The 20,995-nt window shown below is 48.8% G+C and overlaps 3 protein-coding genes across 3 annotated transcripts in view; all 3 read left to right on the top strand.

Moving 5' to 3' along the window:
- The first annotated feature begins 3,540 nt into the window (after window positions 1–3,540).
- On the top strand, window positions 3,541–6,385 carry mecp2 (methyl CpG binding protein 2). Its single transcript, XM_076026795.1, has 5 exons — window positions 3,541–3,587; window positions 4,633–4,822; window positions 4,914–5,125; window positions 5,820–6,013; window positions 6,106–6,385. Exons 1-5 carry the CDS (start codon window positions 3,556–3,558, stop codon window positions 6,261–6,263), a joined length of 786 nt encoding a protein of 261 aa, XP_075882910.1. The 5' UTR covers window positions 3,541–3,555; the 3' UTR covers window positions 6,264–6,385.
- Window positions 6,386–12,801: 6,416 nt separating this feature from the next.
- Window positions 12,802–16,408, top strand: LOC142888470 (uncharacterized). Its single transcript, XM_076026794.1, has 8 exons — window positions 12,802–13,666; window positions 14,369–14,542; window positions 14,702–14,859; window positions 14,945–15,143; window positions 15,242–15,335; window positions 15,428–15,599; window positions 15,702–15,964; window positions 16,049–16,408. Exons 1-8 carry the CDS (start codon window positions 13,401–13,403, stop codon window positions 16,079–16,081), a joined length of 1,359 nt encoding a protein of 452 aa, XP_075882909.1. The 5' UTR covers window positions 12,802–13,400; the 3' UTR covers window positions 16,082–16,408.
- A 786-nt stretch (window positions 16,409–17,194) lies between these two features.
- fgd1 (FYVE, RhoGEF and PH domain containing 1) overlaps window positions 17,195–20,995 on the top strand; it is a 21,723-nt gene continuing 17,922 nt past the window's right edge. The window contains exon 1 of the mRNA XM_076026779.1: window positions 17,195–17,905. Within this exon, the coding sequence (XP_075882894.1) occupies window positions 17,728–17,905 (178 nt within the window). The 5' untranslated portion in view covers window positions 17,195–17,727. The remainder of the gene's footprint in view (window positions 17,906–20,995) is intronic.

Here is a 20,995-nt window from a genome sequence, read left to right as displayed (position 1 = left end):
ACCACGGTTAATACAAAAAGTGAATCCTATGGTTTCCGGGACACGGGCACAAAAAAAAAAACTTCGGTTTGCCTTGCAACCGTGACTCCGCCCACGCTCAGGTACTAGCCGGGCTTATGGAAATACCTTTCAACCGAGCTGTCCCGTACCGTGAAGGGCTGGCACTAGCCGCACAGGGCTAGTGGGTAAACGCCTTTAGTTCACCTCCTATAGTCTCCGCTAACCTCAGCTAGTTTCAGCTTTTTAAGCAAAATAAATTCTATTGTGCAGTGCATCTAACTGAGAAGCACATTTTTGATATTTGCACTACAATTTAGCTTTTTTGTGACCTTCCAGGAGCACCAGCGAGCCGGAAGGTTTTCGTGAATCCTCAGCAAGATGTTCAAATGCCACCATTTTCCTCTTTCACTTTCCTCTTTTACGCTCCCTTCCATGACACAGGGTTTCCACTTGGTCACTGACTCCCAGAGCTGTTTGAAGGTCTCTGTTGGGTGCTTTCTTAAGAATGAAATACATAAATCATTAAATAAATAAATCAGCAGATAGATAGGAAAGACATGCAGATGTTTTTTATGGATGACTGGGTGGAGTTTAATTTACAATACAAGGTATATATGGTATTGACCTCAGTGACCCTCAGTGACAGTTTCCTCTTTAGAAAATCCCACATCATGTGTCACAGACATTGCGTCATGTAAAAGTTAAGGTCATCAAAACATATCGTCACATTTGTCCTGTATGACTCTAAACTAAAACGGGGGGGGGGGGGGGGGTGCCAGTCACGTTCCTTCACTTATCTCACGTATGTGGTGGAGTCAGCTGGTGCCTCACAAGACCAAAGTGGTCTAGTGGTAGAGTGTCTGACCTGAGACTGGCAGGTTGTGGGTTCGATCCCCCAAAGACTGTAAAAATGGTACCCACTGCCTCCATGCTTGGCACTCAGTATTCAGGGTTGGAATTGGGGGGTTAGATCACCCAACAATTCCTGGACGTGCACTGCAACTGCCCACCGCCCCCTTTGGGGGTCCAGCCAGATGAGCTAAAGTCACCTCCTCCAGCTCGGCCGGCGGGACCACAAAGCATTCCCAGGCCAGCCGAGAGACGTAGTCCCTCAAGCGGGTCCTGGGTCTTCCTTGAGGCCTCCTCCTGTTGGACAGGGCTCTCCAAGGATGCGTTCAGGAGGCATCCCAAACCGATGCCTGAGCCGCGGAGCAGCAGTTCTACTCCGAGCTACTCCCGGGTGACCGAGCTCCTCACCCCGTCTCTACGGATGCGGCCCACCCACCCTACGGAAGAAACCCATTTCAGCCTTGCGTATCCGCCATCTTGTTCTTTCGGTCATCACCCAAAGCTCATGATCCTAGGTGAGGGTAGGAACGTAGATCTGCTGGTAAATAGAGAGCTTTGCCTTTCGGCTTAGCTCCTTCTTCACCACGACAGGTCGATACAACGAGCGCATCACTGCAGATGCCGCACTGATCCGCCTGTTGATTTTTGAGCTCCATCTTTCCCTCACTTGTGAACAAAATCCCGAGATACTTAAACTCATAACTCCATTGAATCCTCAAGTGTAGAAATGTTCAGTGTAGAAATTATTAGGTCTTGGCAGCTCAAAACACAGAGGCCAAGGGCGATGTGTCGCAGCACACAGTGGATCACTGCAGTGACCCTTGGGTTGCTCAGGATAAACCAAACTTGTAACCAATCTATCTCATATGCTTTTTGCACTGACATGCCAAGGAACTACAGGTGCAAATTAGCCAGTATCCCAGACAGAAGTACAGCTTCTGTATTACCGCAAGGTGGGATTTCGTGTCTTTTTTAAATATATGTTCCCTCTGCTACCACCTCCTGGTCACACAGAGAAGTGATCCAAGACAGCCCATATTCAACAGAGAATATGCTAAGGTTTTAAAGGTCCAGTGTCCAGTGTGTAAAATTTTGCTTGACTTTTGATTTTTATATTGGTTACAGCTTACCATACGGCCAATAGATAAATCATAATAAAAGTGTATACTGGCAGTACAAAAAAAGTAATTTGGTTTTCCTACCTATAGAATGGTTCTCATATAGGAATATAAGAATATATGTAGAGCAAGGGTCTTGGTCCTAGTTAGCTGCCATCTTGCACCACCATTTTTTAAGGAAGCTCGTCTGACAGTGCCCTAAATGTGAAACGTGCTGTCAAGCAGGCTAAGGAAGACCTGGCTTCCTTAAAGATTTTACACACAGGCCTCCTTTATTTATTTTTTTTCCAACACTGTTTTTTCCTGACCAGAAGACCAAACCTTCTGGTTCTCGAACATAGATATATCAACTTTTTGCTTTTCATTTGCTATAGATTTTTTCCAGGCTTATTTGATTAAGACCAAACTATTTATTAATATCTAGTTAAGACACAATAACCAATTTATTACATACACTTTCTTTTTCTCCATCTTCTTCTTTCATTATTATTATTATTATTATTATTATTATTATTATTATTATTATTATTATTATTATTCGTCCAGCTTTCAGAGCATCGTCAATACGGCCGGACCCTGATGAGTTCACATCTCGCGGGACAACGCCCCCTGCGCTGATTTGACCTCTCCTCGGCGCACATCTCGCGGTGCTTGCGCACTGACGGCGTTCAGAAATGGAGTCGGAGGGGGCGGGGTACAGAGGAGGGAGCGGAGATGTTTGGAGCCTTTTTTAATATAAAATTATTTATTTAAATAAAAATGGCCGCCGTGGAGAGCGGAGAGGAAAGACTGTAAGTGTGCTTTTAACATTTCATCCCTCGCTAAACCGCCACCACAGCTACCACTTCCGAGCGCCGCGGAGTAATTTCCATCGAGTGTTTTATTCAAGCAAAAGTGCGTGGATTTTTACCCCGGCCCGTCTCGGCAGAGCGGGGTTAACGGGAATACGTCACCAACTTACTGCTAAGTCTGTACTTTAGCTGCCGCTGTAGCTGGAGCGCGGTGACGGACGCCAGCTTTGTCCAAGCCCGCTTTTTTATGCGGCTGCCGTGCCGCTCGGACTCGCACGCAACTCCCGCCGAAGTCAGGCCGACAGCGAGTCCGTCCCACCTGCGGGCGCCAGCTATGTTTCCACCCGCCTCCGTCAGGCGGGGAGGTAGCTAGCAGGCTACTAGCCCGTTAGCAAACACTCGTGCGTGTGTATGTGTTTGTGCTCCGAAAAGGAAAGAGGAGGGGGGGGCAAGTCGGACAGTCGTAGTGTTTTGACTGCTACTCACTTGCCCGCCACTCCTCTCACGTACACAGACACGCACATCTCATAATATGACCTCAACGCACACACCCCCATCACCCGTCAACTAGCTTATCAGACTATTACCCCAATTAGCAGGCGGCTGCCCTAGTTCCGCTCAACCAGGCAGCTCGTTGCGTGTTTTGTGTTTAAAGGCTGTTTTCAAACTTGCAACCCTTTTTTTTTTTGCTCTGCGTGTGCCCGTGTTTTTGTTTTTTTGAGATGATACTCATTTCTTGCGCTCACTGGTTTCCACCTCCACTTTGCCCCTTCATCACAACAATAACACGCCAGTGGATGTTAAAGCTGAGGGGCGAGACCCTGAAAAGGTTCAGTCATTCCACATAGCGCTAACATGTGACATCACTTCCTGTCGTCCCAAAGGATTTTCTCTGAACACCCGAAATCTACGCTGTGGTGAACTACCCAAATGATTGATGACTGAAGTAATAACAATAACAATAACAATAATAATCACTCTTTTAAAAAAAATGATCCGAGATTATTTTCATTCTTCAGTTGTGTATGTTTATGCATCATGCCAAATCAGCAGTCTCTTTCAGCATTTATTTGTAATTTAAGTTGTAACGTGCACTGAATAGTTATGACAACCTCGGAATACAAGAGTATTTTAGAGTTCATACTATCGAGTATATGCTAAGGCAAATATCTCTGCCAGTGAACTGTCTATTAATAATCCACCATCCTGTGCACTGTGTATGTATTGAAGAGAACTTAATAATTCAAAGTTTGTTTGTTTTTAAAGGCATACGTTAACAGGTCTGTCTGTTCTATAGACAAAAGCTGTTTCCGCTGTGGAGACTTCACTTCCTGTTTACGGTGACCTTATTTTACAGTTCCCAACTGTGAGTGCACGTTTGCGTGGCAGCTGGGCAACGAAACACACGTTCACTTTATTTTCTGTTCTTGTCAAAACTACAGGCAGTTCACAGCAAAATTCCCCTTTCGACTCAGACAACTATGGTATCCGGTACTTGATTCTGAAAGTTCAACAGGAAAAATGTTTTTTAGCTGGCATCCCGCAAGACAGTGTTTCAAAGTGTTGTTTGCTGTGCGACACCCAGGAAAGTACAAACTGACAGAAGTTCTTAGTGGCAAACCAATTTACTAACAAACATGGATTAAAAATTATAATTTTTTTGACTGGGACTAGGTTGCTCTTTTTTTTTTCTTTCGCTGTATACAGACTATAAGGGAATCATTTGTATGAGCTGAATTAGCTCAATGAGCCAACTAGCTCAAAAAAAGAGCTGCGAGGAGAGTTCGAACCCTACTTGAGGTGACCGTTGTTGGATTTGGTTGGCAGCCAATCAGAATTACTGGAGTTGAACTGATGTTGCCTCTCCTCCACAGAGAGGAGGGTGAGGAGGAACCCGTCGACCCCCTGCGCCCTGCCAGGGAGAGAGAGAGGACCCACAGTAAGACCAAGAAGACCCGCCGAGACCGCCGCCATGCGGAGAGGGCAGCGGAGTCTGCAGCCCAGGCCTCTCCATCGGTGGCTGAGCAAGAGCAGCAAGCGGGAGAAAAGGAGCAACCGATGCAGGTAACTGACCGGGCCTCGCGAAAGAAGCAGCACGCATTTAACCGTTAGGCGGATTCATTATACAGCTACTTTCTCCCTCCGTCCACGGCAGGTGTCAGAGCCGGAGGCGGGGCCGTCAGAGGAGCCAGGTTCAGAGTCTGCAGCTGGCAGCGACTCGGCGGGTTCTCAGAGGCAGCGGCGCTCCATCATCCGGGACCGTGGGCCGCTGTACGATGACCCGTCCCTGCCCGAAGGCTGGACGCGAAAACTCAAGCAGAGGAAGTCCGGACGCTCTGCCGGGAAGTTTGATGTCTACCTGATCAAGTAGGTCATCCTCACTAGCCCCTTTCACACAGAGAGCTGCCTTTAGACACGTTGTGTCAGACACGTGACTGTTGCCAGTAAGCCGCCCTTCGGTTACTCCCACAGAACCCAATATCTGTACTGACGTAAAAACAAAAGTACTACATGACACAAGTCATTTTGGTGTAAACTACTAAAGATGTCTTGTGCGAGGCATGTTTATCTTGAAACATAATTTTGTTCTACAAACGCTGTTTTTTTTCCTTTAAAGATCTGAGAAATATACACATGATAAAGACGATGGTCTGTAGACTACAGCTAAAAAAGGACATCCTGCCTGTTCCAAAACGCATGGATAGCGATTTGTCTGATCTAATAAAGTTGGGAGACAAATTGCGACGACAGACTTCCATCCAGAGCGCCGACAGCTCGCAGAACTCACAATCTCGCCAAAAGTAAATTCTTCATGGGTGTAAGGTCGCTAACACAGAACATTATCAGAACTTGTCTGAGACACAGCGACTTGCTACTGATACTACCTCTGTAGCTGGCTAATAGATCATATTGTAAGTCGTATCCCCTAAGCAGAAAGATGGCTACAAAGGACATGAAAGACGCATCAGACCTTCTGTGTGAAAGGGGGGTACATTAGAATTTCTGGATGACTTGAAGTGACTGGTTTCGATGTGACTAATGTCTGTGGTATCCTGCTCAGCTCAGAGGGAAAGGCATTCCGTTCCAAAGTAGAACTGATTGCGTACTTCCAGAAGGTGGGTGACACAACCACCGACCCCAACGACTTTGACTTCACCGTCACCGGGCGGGGAAGTCCTTCCCGCCGTGAGAAACGTCCTCCCAAAAAGCAAAAGGTGGTGAAACCGTCAGGCCGAGGCCGTGGCCGACCCAAAGGTACTGAGGTTGCGACTTGTTTGTAGTTTTGGAGATAGTTGTGGTCCCCTCGGGTATATGCTGTACATGACAACTGTTTCGTATATCTGTAGGGAGTGGGAAGGTGCGGCAGGCCACAGAGGGTGTGGCCATGAAACGTGTGGTCGAGAAAACCCCTGGCAAACTGTTGGTCAAGATGCCTTTTGGCAAAGCAGAGTCCACCTCCGGCACCACCTCTACTACCTCAAAGGTACAGATAAGAATCAAATAAAAAAAAAATAGTGAGGAAAAAGATCCGGGTAAGGTCTATGTCCCAAGGTCCTTCTGGTCCCAGGTAAGTATTACTTCCTACATCCTTGGTCTGTCTTCACAGGTGTGTGGCAGCAGGGACTGCTTTTACAGTCATGATAGCCTCACTTTCATTTATCTTTTCGAAACACAACTGTATTTTATTGCAAATTCAATTTGCGTATAACAATTTAAAAGTTGTAAAGATCAATAGAATTAAATTTAATGCAGCGCTGATTTAAGAACTGTTTGTTTTACCAAATAAGTAAATAGTGGACTTTTCTCATTTTCACTGGCACGTCCTATTTGTCAAATGAATAAATCATGATCTGAAAATTCTTAAAATAAAATACTGAAAAGGAAAAAGTGAATAAATCATGATAACATTGAGTCCTAAAAGGAATAATGTTTCAAACTTGATTTTTGCACAATGCAAAATCACGAAATGTTAATGGCTCTGGTTGCTTTTTTTTTTTTACCCTGTAGGTGGTGACTCCCACTGTTGTGCCCAAGTCCCGTCCTGGGAGAAAAAGAAAATCTGAACAGGAACTGGTACAACCACAGACTGCCCCCAAGAAACGAGGCAGAAAGCCAGCCTCAGCGTCCGCAGGCGCGTCACTTGCCACTGCGTCCACCTCCACCGCATCGCCGGCTTCTAGCTCAACCGCTGGGAGCTATGCCACAGCAGCCATTTTAGCTGCCGAGGCTAAGCGGCGAGCAGCCAAGGAGTCTTCCACCAAACCTGTCGTCCAGGAAACGGCTCTGCCGATCAAGAAGCGCAAGACGAGAGAGACTGTGGAGGAACGGGAGAGTGTTCAGACCCCGGCAGTGCAGACGACGGCTGAGACTGAAAAAAGGGTCGACGTGGAGGCAGAACAAGGCAAAGACAAAGGAGAAACCTCCTCTGAGCCTCAACCGTCTGGACAAAGTTCCTCACCGTCGGACGAAGGCCCATCCCAGGGACAAAAGACACATAAAGGAAGGAAGCACAAGGAGAAAACAGGCGCAGTGTCGGGGGATGGAGGAGGTAGAGGAGAGGAGGTCGATGTTAATAAAGGTGAAAAAATAGAGGAGGGAACAGAGAGGAGTAGTATTAGCAGCAGCAGTAGCATTAGTCCGTCAAAAGGTCACAAAAGGAAGGACCGGCCGCCTCACAAACACCATCACCACCACCATCATCACCATCACCACCAACATTCCTCTGACTCTGTGGAGCCCTCTTCAGCTCCCTCCAGCCAATCCAAGCTCGGAGTCGAGCCCCAAACTGTGCCTCAGCTCACCGCCCTGCAAGTTGCTCCCAAAACACAGTTCAAGCCTGCAAGCCAGTCCCCAGCAGAGCATCGGCAACCCGCTTCACAGCCGCGACACCAGACCCAACCCCAGTCACCCAAGCAGCACCAAGCCCCTCCGAGACACCCTGCACCCCAGTCCTCACATGTAAGGCATGCCGTGCCGCAGCCACGGTTGCAACAATCCCCATCTCAAACACATAGTCCAACCCCAGCCTCCCCGCAAAAGACACACCCTGTACAGTCCCCAGTCCAGCAGCCAACTCAGCAACAGCACGCTACACCTCAGTCATACCCTCCTCATTCCCCATCCGGTCTGCAAACTCACCCGCCCCAAACCAGGCATCTGCAGCTGCAAACTCAACTGCCTACAGTCCATCAACAAGCCCAGCTGAGGCACTCACCCCAGTCCCCGATTAAACAACAAGCTCAGACCCGGCAGACACTGCAGCCTCAACCACAACCTCAAACCCGGCCTTCAGCCCAAACACAACCACAGTCCAGGACCTCAGCCCAACCGCAACCCCAACCGCAACCTCGGGCCCCAGGCCAACAATCACCCCAACCCCGATCCCCAGTCCAAATGCTAACCCAACCCAAGCCTTCAACCCAAATGCAGCCCCAACCCAGGACCCCAGCCCAAACACAACTGCAACCCAAAACCCAAACTCATCCTCAAACACAATCCCAGGCCCAGATTGCAGCCCAATCTCAACCTCAGCTCCAGCCCAGATATCCAGCCCAAACGCAGCCCCAATCCTTGCCCAGGTCCCAAGTCCAAACGCTGACCCAGTCCCCAGCACAGCCACAGCCTCAACGTCACCTGCAGCCCAGACACCATGTGCCGACGCAGCAGCCAACAAGGCACCCATTACAACAACCACAGCAGACCCCAAGCAGACCACAGCCCAGGCAAACTCCATCCCAGTCTGGGCCACCTCGGCACCAAGCGCAACAGCAAATTCAGCGGATTCAAACGCAGCCGCACCTTCACCCACAGCTTCAGCTGACCCGGCCCCATGCGCAGCACCTTACTTCCCACCGGCCATCCCCCAGCTTACCCAGGACCAACACAGTCCCTTCATATCAGATCCAGAGCGAAGAGCCACAGGATCTGAGTACAACAAGGCCTGGTCGACAAAGCCGAGAAGTCAGCGCAGAAGGTGTCAGATCAGAGGGAAGAGGGGAGCCGTTGGAAAGCCAGGAGATTTTAGGAGGTGAAAGAGGATCAAATAGTACCTCGAGGCCTCCTTCATCTCCAGGAGTGGCCCCAGCTGGAGTAGGTCTTGTCCCCGGGGCGGACGGGAGGGCGAGACTCCGGGTGGAGGCAGAGGCGGCTGGCGAGGGCAGGGAGCTCAGAGACATCGTCCCCCAGTCTGCTGTACCCTGCCCCAGCCGAGAAGAGACGGTAGAGTCACGGACGGTCGTCAGTGAAAGAGTCAGCTGATTTGGTCGGGCCAGGGGCAGGCGGACTGTTCGGTAGACTGAGTCAGCGACCTGGAGGAAAGGGAGTGTGACTGGGCTGCACTGTTACCCAAGGGGACGAAGGTCTTAGTTGCAGAGCTGGTAGGACTGTCGCAGCATCAGCTCCGCTGGACTCTTGTCCAGAGACTGAAAAAGGGTTGAGAAGCAACCCGCCGCTGAAGGACAGTGAGGAAAACAAAACAAAGTGCGTCTTTCTTTTTTTTAGGAAAAACAAACAAAAAGGAAAAAATGGATAAACAAGTGTGTGTGTATATAATCAAAAGGCAGCTGTTGTGTCCCGCTAGTCTCCGTGGGGAGGGGGGAGTAGTTTGGAACTAAAACCTAAAAATGCTTAACACATTACTCTGAACGAAAACGTTGCTTCCGGAATATAACCTCTTTTTTTCTTGTGTTTTGATAGTTTGTTTTGTCTCTGTTACACAGCTTTAAAATCTGATATTGTTGACTGAGGTCCCTTATCCAACAATGTGCTGCTGACAGACTGTATTTTCTCTGAGTTTCTGCCCCCAACTGACAAACAATAACTCCCTGTATGACTCCCTCACCGCAAACTTTCTTTGACTGAAAGCCTCTTTCAGAGATGACGGTTTGCTCTTTTACCTGCGCTCTCAGAAATACTGGTTTGTTTGTTTGTTTTATTTTTTCACCTTTTGTTCCCATTTAACCCATCAACGGGTTTTTAACCATGTTTCACATCCTCTTTAAGACTGCCCCGAAGAGGCAAAGAGTGCACTGACATTATTTAGTCGTTGCAACCTATCGTTGAAAATATTTTCACCCGATCCTTCTTGATGTGTTCAGACTAAGACACTCCATTGAGTGGTCATTCTCTTGCAAAAACACAGTGACTTGTTCTTCCAGCAGAAGAGATTCTTCCACTCTGCTCCTCATCCAATGTTTGTTTTGCTCGTCTTTTGTCCCAAAAGGAAGCTTCTCATCTTGAACCAACCAAACCCACTTTTGCCGTAGCTTTATTTTTTTGGGGTTCTCAGTCTTAAAGAAAGAGTGAAAGGGGGAGTGGGAGTCTTTTTTTCTTCTTCTTTCTTTAATACCGCGTCTTTTTCGTGTTTAATGTCTGGAACAGTTTGCATCCTCCAGTTTGTACAATCAACCGCCTGCATGTCGCTCTGAGACCCTGCAGGCCTTCAACCCGGAGCAGCACGTACGCAGAGGTCAACCGGGGGTCGGGGGTCACTGTTGGACGTCCTTTGAGCTGCAGCAGTGAAAACCTTGAATAACTTCCAATTCAACTTCCTGGAGTGTCACATGCCGGCTGTGGCATCCCTAAATCTGATTAGTGGATAGAAACCTAACTCTTGAGTCTGCCTAACCTGAGATCACACAGAAGAAGAACCTGACCTGGTTGTGTTTCGGTGTTCAGGGGGCCAATCTGAGCCAAGGGCTGTCTGTTCCTGATGTAAGCAGGGTCGCCAGCTACAGCACTAGCGATGCTAAAAACAACCCCCCGCGCATTAAAAAAAAACGTGACAAAACAAACTGGAAATTTACACGGAAATTATTTCGTTAGAATCTGCAATTAGCTCTACAGGTTTCACACGTTCGGCGTGCTGTCGCTATGTCTTGGATGTATTTAATGGGCTTTCAGAGCGCCCCCGACTGAAACTAGAATGCAGTGCCACCCTCCCCACTACCACCACCCAACAATATTCACTCACATTCATCAGAATCATCAGACCAGGCAATTTTGGCAAAGTGTCTTGCCCCGAAGACACAGGGACAGAAACAAGAGAATGGGCTAGAGCAGGGGTTCAAACTACCAGTCTGAGTTATTGGATGAGCTGCTCTTCCTGCTGAGCCACAGTCGCCCAGACTGTATTTCTTATACATTCGCTTTGGACCTTTCAAATTCTGACTTGTCAATCGAACATTTTCTAATTACATGTCCAAATTTGCCAAATTTAAAGTTTCAGATTTATTACTGGCAGTTTTGATTGAATTGACCACAAAAAAAAAACAAAAAAACAAACCCTTTCAGCTTTGCATTTTATCTTTAAACCACAGCCTCTCTGGAGGCGTCAGGTTATTTCCCACTAGTGGAAATAACCGTTACTAATAGCCATCTTGTTTGCGACACTCTGATGTAGTCTTGAAAAGGAGACTACCTCAGAAGACTCTCCCCAAAACACACTCGTATGCGAATCTGTGTGAGCTCTCAGGTTCTAGCCGCTGTTTGAATGTCAACGCTCTCTATGTAGAATCAATTTTCAGTCTTTGCACCTTCAGAATCAGCACCGGTGTGTGTTTATGCGTGCGGGGAGAGGAGTTCTGGAGCAGCAACGCAGAAGTCTCAAGCTCCTGAGCCCCTGACCAAGGAAAACTGTAACTGAATGTCTTCAAACCCTTTCACAAAATAAACGTGCCTCTGTCCACTCGCCAGGTGACGCTCGTCTACGCGGCCTCACCTCTGCGTACGTGGCGCTCCACCATAGCGCCCGGTCTCTGCTCAGAGTAGCCAAAGCCCCGTTAGCATGCTGCCTCTGGCGCAGCGGCGGAACCCAAAATGTCCCTCTGTGAACGGACTCACTCCACTAGACTCGACCCGGCACAAAACTACAGTAACCAGCCACCATATTGCATGTTCCAGAGTTTAGTGCCTATAATATTGTGTGCGTCTTGCCAGAAGCCACCATGTCAGCCAAGCCATGTTGTGTTTCTAGACTTAGTAGTGATGTGTGTGGTGACTTCATAGTTGCTAATATTGAGGATGAATATTCTGCTTTTACTCTGGTTGGAATTAAGTGGAAATCCAATACACTGTCGCTGTAGACAAAACTAGTTTTTACCTGTTTTTTCTTATTTTTCTTTCTTAACTAAAAACGTTTGATGTCCGCTCATGTGTGGTCGTCTGGCTGATTGTAGCTCTCATGCACAAAACAACAACAACAACAACGGCAAAGATGTGGGTGAACTTCATTCTGATTTGGAGGGGAACTTACACACCTGTTGTGTGTAAGCAAAACACACAACAGGACTACAGATGGAAGGACCGATCATCTGGAGAGTAACTCAACTGTTACATTTAGGTAGAGACTGGGTTACCTGTGCTTATATTTATATTATGCTTTAGAACTTGTGTATCATTCTGTGTCTACACATATTGGACTAAAGTTTTAAAGGTTTTTATGTCTTACTGCTGTTTTCTGATTAAATATTTTTTAGAGCTTAACATACAGGAATAGTTGCTTAATCTGATTAGAATAAATATCAGACGTTAACTGAATTACAATTGGTTCCAGGTTTACCGACTGTAACTTCAGAGTAGTTTAGAAAAATAATTCCTGTTTAGCAGTTTGTTTTGTTTTGTTTTTTTTTTTCAAAAGAGTGGGGAAAAAGGTACCAGAATCCTTATACATATTCAAACAAAAGTTTAAAGGTCCAGTGTGTAAAAATTTTTAAGGAAGCCCGGAATTGAAGGTAGCCCACCTGACGAGTTTTGTATATAGGGCACTGTCAGGTGGGCTTCCTTAAACATGAGGAGCAAGACCCTTGATCTATTTATATATACACTCACTTGTATTAGTGCATTTATGGACAGTATTCTAAGCTTTCACCAATGTAAAAATCATAAATAAATAAAGCAAAATTCTACACACTGGACGTTTAAAGTGAAGAGGAACTCGCATGAAGTCTGCTGTTTGCTTATTTGTTGAGCTTTTGTATTTAAAGCAATACAAACAACATGCAACTAGCAACATGGATAGCTAGAAGCTAGCTCGTCCAAATGTTAGAACGAGAAATTATTATAATATTTTATATTTAATAAAATAACTGATACAGGACACAGTCCTCTACATCAGTCTCACGCGTCACAAAAACATTATATATTCGGAGAAGAAAGCTGAAGGTTGGTCATGTCGTTAAACATGATAACCAGTTTCGCCAATGGGCAGACGTGATTCCAACTTGTCCTCAGCATAGAAGCCTGCTGCTACTATGTTCTCGTAATAGTATTTGACTTTATCCTCTCAATTACGTCTTCAATCTCGTGACTTCAGGACTAGTCTCGACAAGACTCCAGAGTGGAACGTGGCTGAGGAGGGGGGGGGGGTTCGTCTAATTCTTGGAGCGAACCAATTTCAACGGACTCTCGGGATGCGTTTCCAAAACTGCTGGTTGTACTCACGACGCGGAGGTAGCATCTTGAAGTTCGCTGCAAGACGATGTCGGCTCTGAAGAACACAAACACCAGCTCGGAGATTACAAAAAAATAAAGTAAACAATACTGCTCGTATGAAGAAAATCTTGGAAATTTAAGCGCGACACTCGTGACCTCTGAAAGGGTGAAAAGCCAGCCTGTGATTGGTCGTGCCGCAAGGCAGGTGAAGATGGCAGCTCCGGGGGTGGTTCTGGTGCCGCTGCTGCTGTTGCTCGGACCGGGTCCGGGTGCAGGTCCCGGCCTCTCCTCGGCCCTCGAATCGGACCCGGAGCGCGGCCGGCTGGAGTTGCGGCGCGTGCGGAGCCTCGCGAAGCAGCCCCGCTACGGGGAGTGCTGGGCGCGTGCTCTCGAGCACCTGGACACGCGCTGCAGGGACATGACGTCAGAGAGCCAGAGCCGCATCGCGCTGGGATTCACCATGTGTCACCTGAGCAGGTAAGGCAGCAGCAGCTGGACGGATGTGTCGAGATCTAACATAAATGTCAGTCATTCATTGGAGTTTTAGTGCTGTTACGCAATTTTTTCCCCCACCTCCCTAAACTGGTGAAACCTTTGAATGATAGTTGAACTGGTTTGTCGGAGAGTCTTATATTATTTTGTATTTTTCTGTCATTAAATGATAATAAAAAACAACAACAAAACAAACCGGGTAAAGAGGATGTAGTAGTAAAGTAATTAAATCTGTATGCTGTCAAAGGCTTGTCGCCAGGAAAAAAATGGAAATGTTGAGATTTCATTTGTTTTTTTTCTGAACAACTCCAGCTGATTTAGTGTTGTTGACGTTTCAAGGCTGTTTGTTGCGTCAAACAACTCTTCTCGAAATGTCCTGCTTTGGTAAAACATGACGTCGTTCCTCACGGCCTTCTCACAACGGTCCGGTCCCTGATGACATTATTATGGTGCCTCGCTGTGGATCTTTGAGCTAAAACATGTTTGACAGCGAGTAGGTAGTTTTTCTAAACTAAATAGATACTAGATACATTAACTTCCCCTTTTTAAGATGAGGAAGGCCTGCAAGCAAACCCGGCACTTATTTAGAGGGTCCTGTGTGTGTGTGTGTGTGTGTGTGTGTGTGTGTGTGTGTGTGTGTGTGTGTGTGTGTGTGTGTGTGTGTGTGTGTGTGTGTGTGTGTGTCAGCTCAGGCAGGCATTACCCATCATGCCCTGAGGGATCAGAGGTCAGCAGGTGCACCGCTGGCATGGACGATGTGGCCTTTAACACCTACACAGAGTTCTTCACACACGCTCACTCGATCTGTCACTTCCTGCACGCCGAGTCCTGGCAACAGCGTGCTGAGAACACCATGCACAGGTGAGGAAACACCCGCTCAGGTGACGGGCATCTTGGGAAAACACAGCCGGGTAACTCTCTCTCTGTGTGTGTGTGTGTGTGTGTGTGTGTGTGTGTGTGTGTGTGTGTGTGTGTGTGTGTGTGTGTGTGTGTGTGTGTGTGTGTGTGTGTGTGTGTGAGGCTGACGGAGAGCTCAGCAGGTGTAGCAGAGCAGCTTCAGTCCAGTAGGCTAATGGCTGAAGACCTGATGGAGGCCCAGAGCGCCGCCCTGCAGGCGCAGCAGCAGATCCTGGAGAACGGGGAGGAGCTGAAGGTCACCCTGAGAGACTCTGCAGAGGGTAGGGAGCAATTGCAGCAACACACTGCTAGGCTCCGACTCTTTACGATCTGACCCCCGCCCCGACCCCTCTCACCTCCCCTCAGGCCTGAGGACGGTGTTCTCGGAGCTCAGCAGCACCTCCATGGAGCAGCAGGTGGCGCTGTCCGAGCTCTTCAACAGGGTGTCCTTCCTGCAGAACTTCCTGCTGATGGAGGCTCACAGCCTGAGCTCCTGCTGCTACAACGGCGCCGCCCTATGCACCGCCTACCTTCTCACCTCCACACAGCGCTCTTCCAGAGCCAGGTAACACTACCCACCTGGCCAGGTAACCCCTCCCTTCCTCGCCGGGTAACCCGTCTCCCCAGTCAGATAACCCTACCCACCTGTGTGTGTCCGTCTAGGTTGGTGTTGTTGCCCCTTGTGTGCTTAAATTTCTACCTGGAGAGGAAGATTTACCAGTTTGTTATGAACTTTCATCCTGAACACAAACACATGGTGAATTGCTCGAACGCATACACACACACTAACCGCTACACCTGCATACAGGCCTCTAGGTGTGTTTCACCGTGCTTGTTCTTTGCCTGCAGGAGCTGGTCGCCGCCTACGTGAGTGTGTTGCGCTGGCTGATGGTGTGTGTCGGAGTGTGTGTCCTGCTGTGTGTGTCACTTCGCTACACGGACCCGGTGCAGCAGAACCTGCAGCTGCTGCAGCAGCTCAGGGAGATGCAGATGGGCCTGCAGGAGGCACTGCAGCACGCAGGTGAAGTCGGCGCAGACACACGCACACACACACACACTTCGCTTTGACCACAGCAGCGCCTTGTGGACGCTGTATGAACTGCAGCTCTGTGTGTGTTTGCAGCCAGTCTGGGCCAGCAGCAGCAGAGGAAGAAGAGGAAGGAGGAGAAGGAAGAGGAAGAAGAAGAAGAAGAGGAGCAAGATCTGAGCATCCACTACCAGCTTCTTGTGACATCACTTCCTGTCGACAGCTCGGGGGCCGACGTCAACCTGCAGTGCAACTTGGCCCACAATGCCTCAGCCAGCCCAGGCCGACGCTCACGTCGCACATTCTGCTCCTCCTCCTCCTCTCCTCTGACCTACAGCATCCAGGTGGACGACAAGCAGGTACTTCTCATCTTGCTCGTCCTCACAAAATTGTGTGTTAAATCCATCTGTAATCGGTGTCCCTCTTCCCTCCTGATTGGTCAGCCTCGCTACAGCCTGCGGAGCCGCAGATCCTAGGACCCGGCTGGTGACGTCAGGCAACTCCACTATGTTTTTATGTGTGTCCGTGTTAATTATCAATAAAAACTGAATTTTAAAAATGTTTTTAATTAGAAACGTCATAAAGCACACAACCCATTCAGAGAGCCTCTACATGGACTGTGCTGAAGTGCTAAAGGGCACTTTTTTATACCTGTTGCTTGATGTTTGCTCCAGTGAACAGTTCACCTACGTTACTTGTCCTTCCTCTATAAATAATTGTTTCCCCTCCATTCGTGTGAAATATAACAGATGAAATCGACAGTGTAATTCCTGCTTTAGTTTCCATTAAAGTCCTGCTCATGACTTCAAGTTCTCTTGGAGTTTTGTAACTTAAAAAAACAGGTCTGATGTTGCTCATCCGCCTTGAAAAGTTCCACTCTGAAACATTATCATCTGCTCAGACAGTTTGCAATAGTTCTTTAAGAGTTGTGGCTTTATTTTGGACTAGTCAGGCAATTTTTGGGAAATATTTAGTAAATTCCATCCACTGAGTGGTGCTGTGGAAACTAAACTAAACTTTCTCTTTCCATTTTTGTTTTGACACAGCAACAGAAACGTTGGGGCAGGGGCATTTAAATTTTTTTTACCTCTCACACAAATGCACCTAAATCACTTTCACGTACGGGATCGGACTGAACGGCATTGTGACCTTGTGACACTCACAGAAGCAAAGCTCAAATTTAACGGTTTAAATCCAATTGAGAAACACGTGGTAGACCGGGGCCCCCTGCTGGCCGAGGGAAACTACCCCCAAAGCTTTAATATGGCATTAGTTCTGCTTCTCCAGATCAACTTGGTGAACGAAAGGAGATCCGCTGAGTTCACAGACGTTGCTGCTGCTGCTGCTGCTGCTGCTGCTGCTGCTGTAGCTCCCGTGGAAAGCTGGGGGGGGGGGGAAATAGGAAAACAATGCTGGAATTTCTCTCCACAGTTTTCTTTTTGTTTCAAATTTCAGCCTCAGAAACCCCAAAAAGGGGGGGAAGGAGGGGAAAATGAGAAACAGACCACGAGGAGGGGGAGGAGGTGGAAGAGGGGGAGGAGGAGGAGCTGCTCCGGGATCAGATGTCTGAGTGCAGGAGGAGGAGTCGTGCTGCTGCTGGTCTGCAGCTCACATCAGATTTTTCACACAAAAGCCTTGAAGCTGGCGAGGAAGGAGGAGCCGACCCACCGGCTGGCTGCCTGTCTGTCTGTCTGTCTGGCTGTCTGACTGACTGTTGGGACGGTGACACTCTGGAATGCAGGGAGAAGGCTGAGAGGAAGAAAGAGAAAACACTTTGTGGAGGACTAAAGTTGCGGCGCAGCAGCGGGGGGGGGACGGAGAGAACCTGGAGCGGGAGGAGAAGTTCCAGCTGAGTCGGCACATTCTGGATGGAGGCTCCTTCAGGAGGCTGCGGGGTGCGTTCCATTCTGCGCGCTCACCCCCTCCCTGTCTGTCAGCGGTGAAAAATCCGGCGGCGGAGCTGGAGATGGTGTTTGACTGAGGGGAAGGAGGAGGAGGAGGAGGAAGAGATGGAGAGGAGGAGCAGCGCAACACTCCACTGAGCCCACTGACAGGAAGTGACCTCTGACCCCCCCCGCGGCCCAGGTTGTGGGAGCGACTCACCTACGGCGGCTTCGGCGAGATGCAGCTGAACCGCCCTCGCAGCGCTCTGCCCGGCTTCGGACTCCTCCCACCTCCTCCCTCGCCGCCGCCTCCTCCTCCCACCTCCTTCTCCAGCCACTTCGGCACCATGAGGTTCTCCTACCATCTGAGCGCCTCGGCCGCCGCCAAGGCGCTCCACGGCTCCCCCCGCAGGACAGGTGAGTGACCCGTAGCCTTGAGCCTAAATCAACAGGTTCTAGACCAGGCATGGGCAAACTATGGCCCAGGGACCATGTGCGGCCCGTTAAGCTTTTTAATTTGGTCCACCAAACTTGAAGAAATTATATAATTTGTAAGCTAAATACCATGGGGCTCCAGACACACATACCTTCTTTGAACACTTTCGCCCATTTTCAATTCACATTAAAGCACATTTTCCTCATATCCCATAATATATTATTTCTTCCTATGAGGAGGGTCACCAAAACACTCCATCCATCATTTTTAGAATCCATTGTGGCACATCATTCAAAAAGTTTACCCACCAGTGATCTAGACGTTCAATTGGCGTTAGCAGTTCAAACTTTGCTGCAAACATGCTACAATCCTAATACACATCAGACAGACTGGTGGTGAGGTGAGATGAGGTGCGTCCGGCATTCAGGTGAACTGCTCGAGATGTCTCACTCGCCCGTCTCATCTGTAGTTCAGCGACAGCAAGTTTTTTTTTCCCTTCAGAGTCCCACAAGTGACTCGACACACTTCCAACAAATCACTGCAAGTGAGATGCAGCGGACCTGGTGGACCAGATTCAGCCCCTTACATACTTTAGCGGGTGAAGGATGGTTCCGCCCACCCTCCTTGCCATCACCCTCACTCTTTTTCCACTGGTAAACCACTTCCTGATTTCACCCGGAAGCAGTCTAGACGGGCAGCGTGCTGGACATCCAGCGGAGAGACCCGCACTGGATCACAGACACACACAATGCAGTGTGTGACAGTGTGTGAGGGTGTGTATCGACTGTGTGTTGTTGGTGCTGTATATTGAAAACGGGGGGCGGGACGGCAATGAGGAGGACAGGAAATGACATCATACGTCCCCAAATTGGACAGGACACCAAAGAAAAAGTCCTTTAAACCCTTCTGTGTGTGTCTGTGTGTGTGTGCGTGTGTGTGTGTGTGTCCTCAGTACTGAGCTGTCATGTGGGAGAGCGAGGCAGGAGACCACAGACAACGTGGCAGAGAGAGAGGGAGAGAGAGAGAGAGAGAGAGAGAGAGAGCTGCTGCACGCTCTCTCATTGGCCGAGGGAGAAAGAAAACTCAGCGTGGGGTCACCAGGGGTCAGTTGTGAGTGGGTGTCAGGGATCAGGATAACTCCTGGAGTTATCCCAAGTGCAACAAAAGGACACGGTTAGCTTAGCAAGAGCTAAATGTCTAACCCGAATCTTGTTTTGGAAAAAAGCAGAACTTTCCGCCCCGGAACTACTTTCTTGATGATTCCGGCGGATGGATACGCAGGTCCGGGACGCCACTAATGCGGTTGCTACGGGGTGCTGCTGAGCTCGCGCAGGAGCTAGAGTCATGTGTCGTCGGCTCAGATATGAATGAAGAGCCGAGGGGTTAAAAATAGAAGTGGGAGTGATGTGGATGTGCGACAGCCGCCGACCACGACTCCTCCGCACTGGAAACATCTAGTTCCAGAAGGTCACTGGTCCAGGCCACCGCTCTTCTCACCTCTAGCTGTGGCTCCTCACACAAATATTCACACTCACACCTGCAAATCTAGTTCCAGTTGCAGTTCTTGGCTCACTTTTGAATGTGTGATTTGTTGTTGTTGTTTCTGGAGTTCACTTTCATAGCCAGAAATGGAACCAGAGCCGGTACTTGAATCTTGTCAGGGGCTTTATTCAGTCCCAAAACAGGAACCAAAGGTTTAACTTTAGGTCCGGGAGGAAAGACGCCGGGTGATTCTCATTGGTCGGTGGTGTTTTGGCTGGTCATGTGATCAGTTTGCCGCCTGCTAGACTGTCAGTCAGGAACCGCTGTGGATCTGCTGGTGACCAGCGTGGCCTTGCTGGTTCCGGGCTCACGGTGTCTGTGTGGTTCTCCGAGGTCGTTCGGTTCCTTGAGCCACCGCCGCTCACTTCCTGCTTCCTGGTCAGGTGGGTGGCGAGATCCAGAGCTGACCTTTGGCTGCGTGTGGGGGCGTTTTCTGGGTCCTCCCATTTCCTGTCTCCCACAAGACACACACATAAACATGCGTCTAATAATAAAGACAAATACCGTGCTTGCCACACACACACACACACACACACACACACACACACACACACACACACACACAAGTAAAAATACAGACGTCTGTCAGCAGCAACATGAAACTGTTGACATCCACTCATCTATTGGCTGAAATCAGGCCAACAGCTGGACGTTGTACTCACACACATACGTGCGCGCGCACACACACACACACACACACACACAGACCAAAACACCCTCTCTCCATTCATAGATGTCCTGGGGGATGGACGAGCGAGCCTGTCTCTCTTTGGGTCACTGGGTCACTCCCTGTAGCCCCAGGAGGGAGGGGTTTGTGTGTGTGTGTGTGTGTGTGTGTGTGTGTGTGTGTGTGTTTCTGAGAGGTCAGGGGTCAGCCTGTAGTTTTATCTCCTCCCCTGCCGCCTGATAACGGGGTGTGTTTGTTTGTTTTCTCTTGGCTCTGTGTTGTGGGCGCGTTGCAGAATTCAGCCTCACGGATGGGGAGCTGCGGGGGCGGAGTTAACGTGCGACAGATACGTCGTTAACCCCGAGGTGTGTTTGCGCTGTGCGACTGATCTGGGTGCGTTTGATTTGAAGCGTCCACTGAAATTGGGTGGGGATTGTTTTTATTATCCCCACCCTTTTCCAAGAAGTATGTGTGTGTGTGTGTGTGTGTGTGTAAAACAGTTACAGGGATGTGTTTGCTTTGTTTTCATCGTGGGTCGACCCAGCTGCAGGGTGGAGTTACATCAACACTGTGTGTGACAGGAGCCAGGAGAACCCACAACTCGCTGTAGAGTAAAGTACAAAGAAATATTTTTTGACCCCACCCACCTCCATCGCAGTCGATCACCTAAGCCCCTCCCACTTCATACTAGCTGACAGGCTTTCATTTTCTGCTGTTCAGCTACAGCTGCAGTTTTGGTCATCGATTGAACCGCTTGTTGAACAACCTCGTCGATCCTAAGGGAAATTAGCAGCTAACTAGCGGCTAACTTCGAACCTGGGCCTCAGTGCGACGGGCCAAACAGGAAGTGGTCGGTTTTGGC

Source organism: Nelusetta ayraudi, unplaced genomic scaffold (assembly GCF_046127955.1).
Source record: "Nelusetta ayraudi isolate G7.1 ecotype Tasmania unplaced genomic scaffold, CSIRO-AGI_Nayr_v1 ptg000019l, whole genome shotgun sequence".
Classification (NCBI taxonomy): domain Eukaryota; kingdom Metazoa; phylum Chordata; class Actinopteri; order Tetraodontiformes; family Monacanthidae; genus Nelusetta; species Nelusetta ayraudi.
Note: the sequence above shows the minus strand (reverse complement) of the source record. Positions and strands in the feature narration are given on the sequence as shown.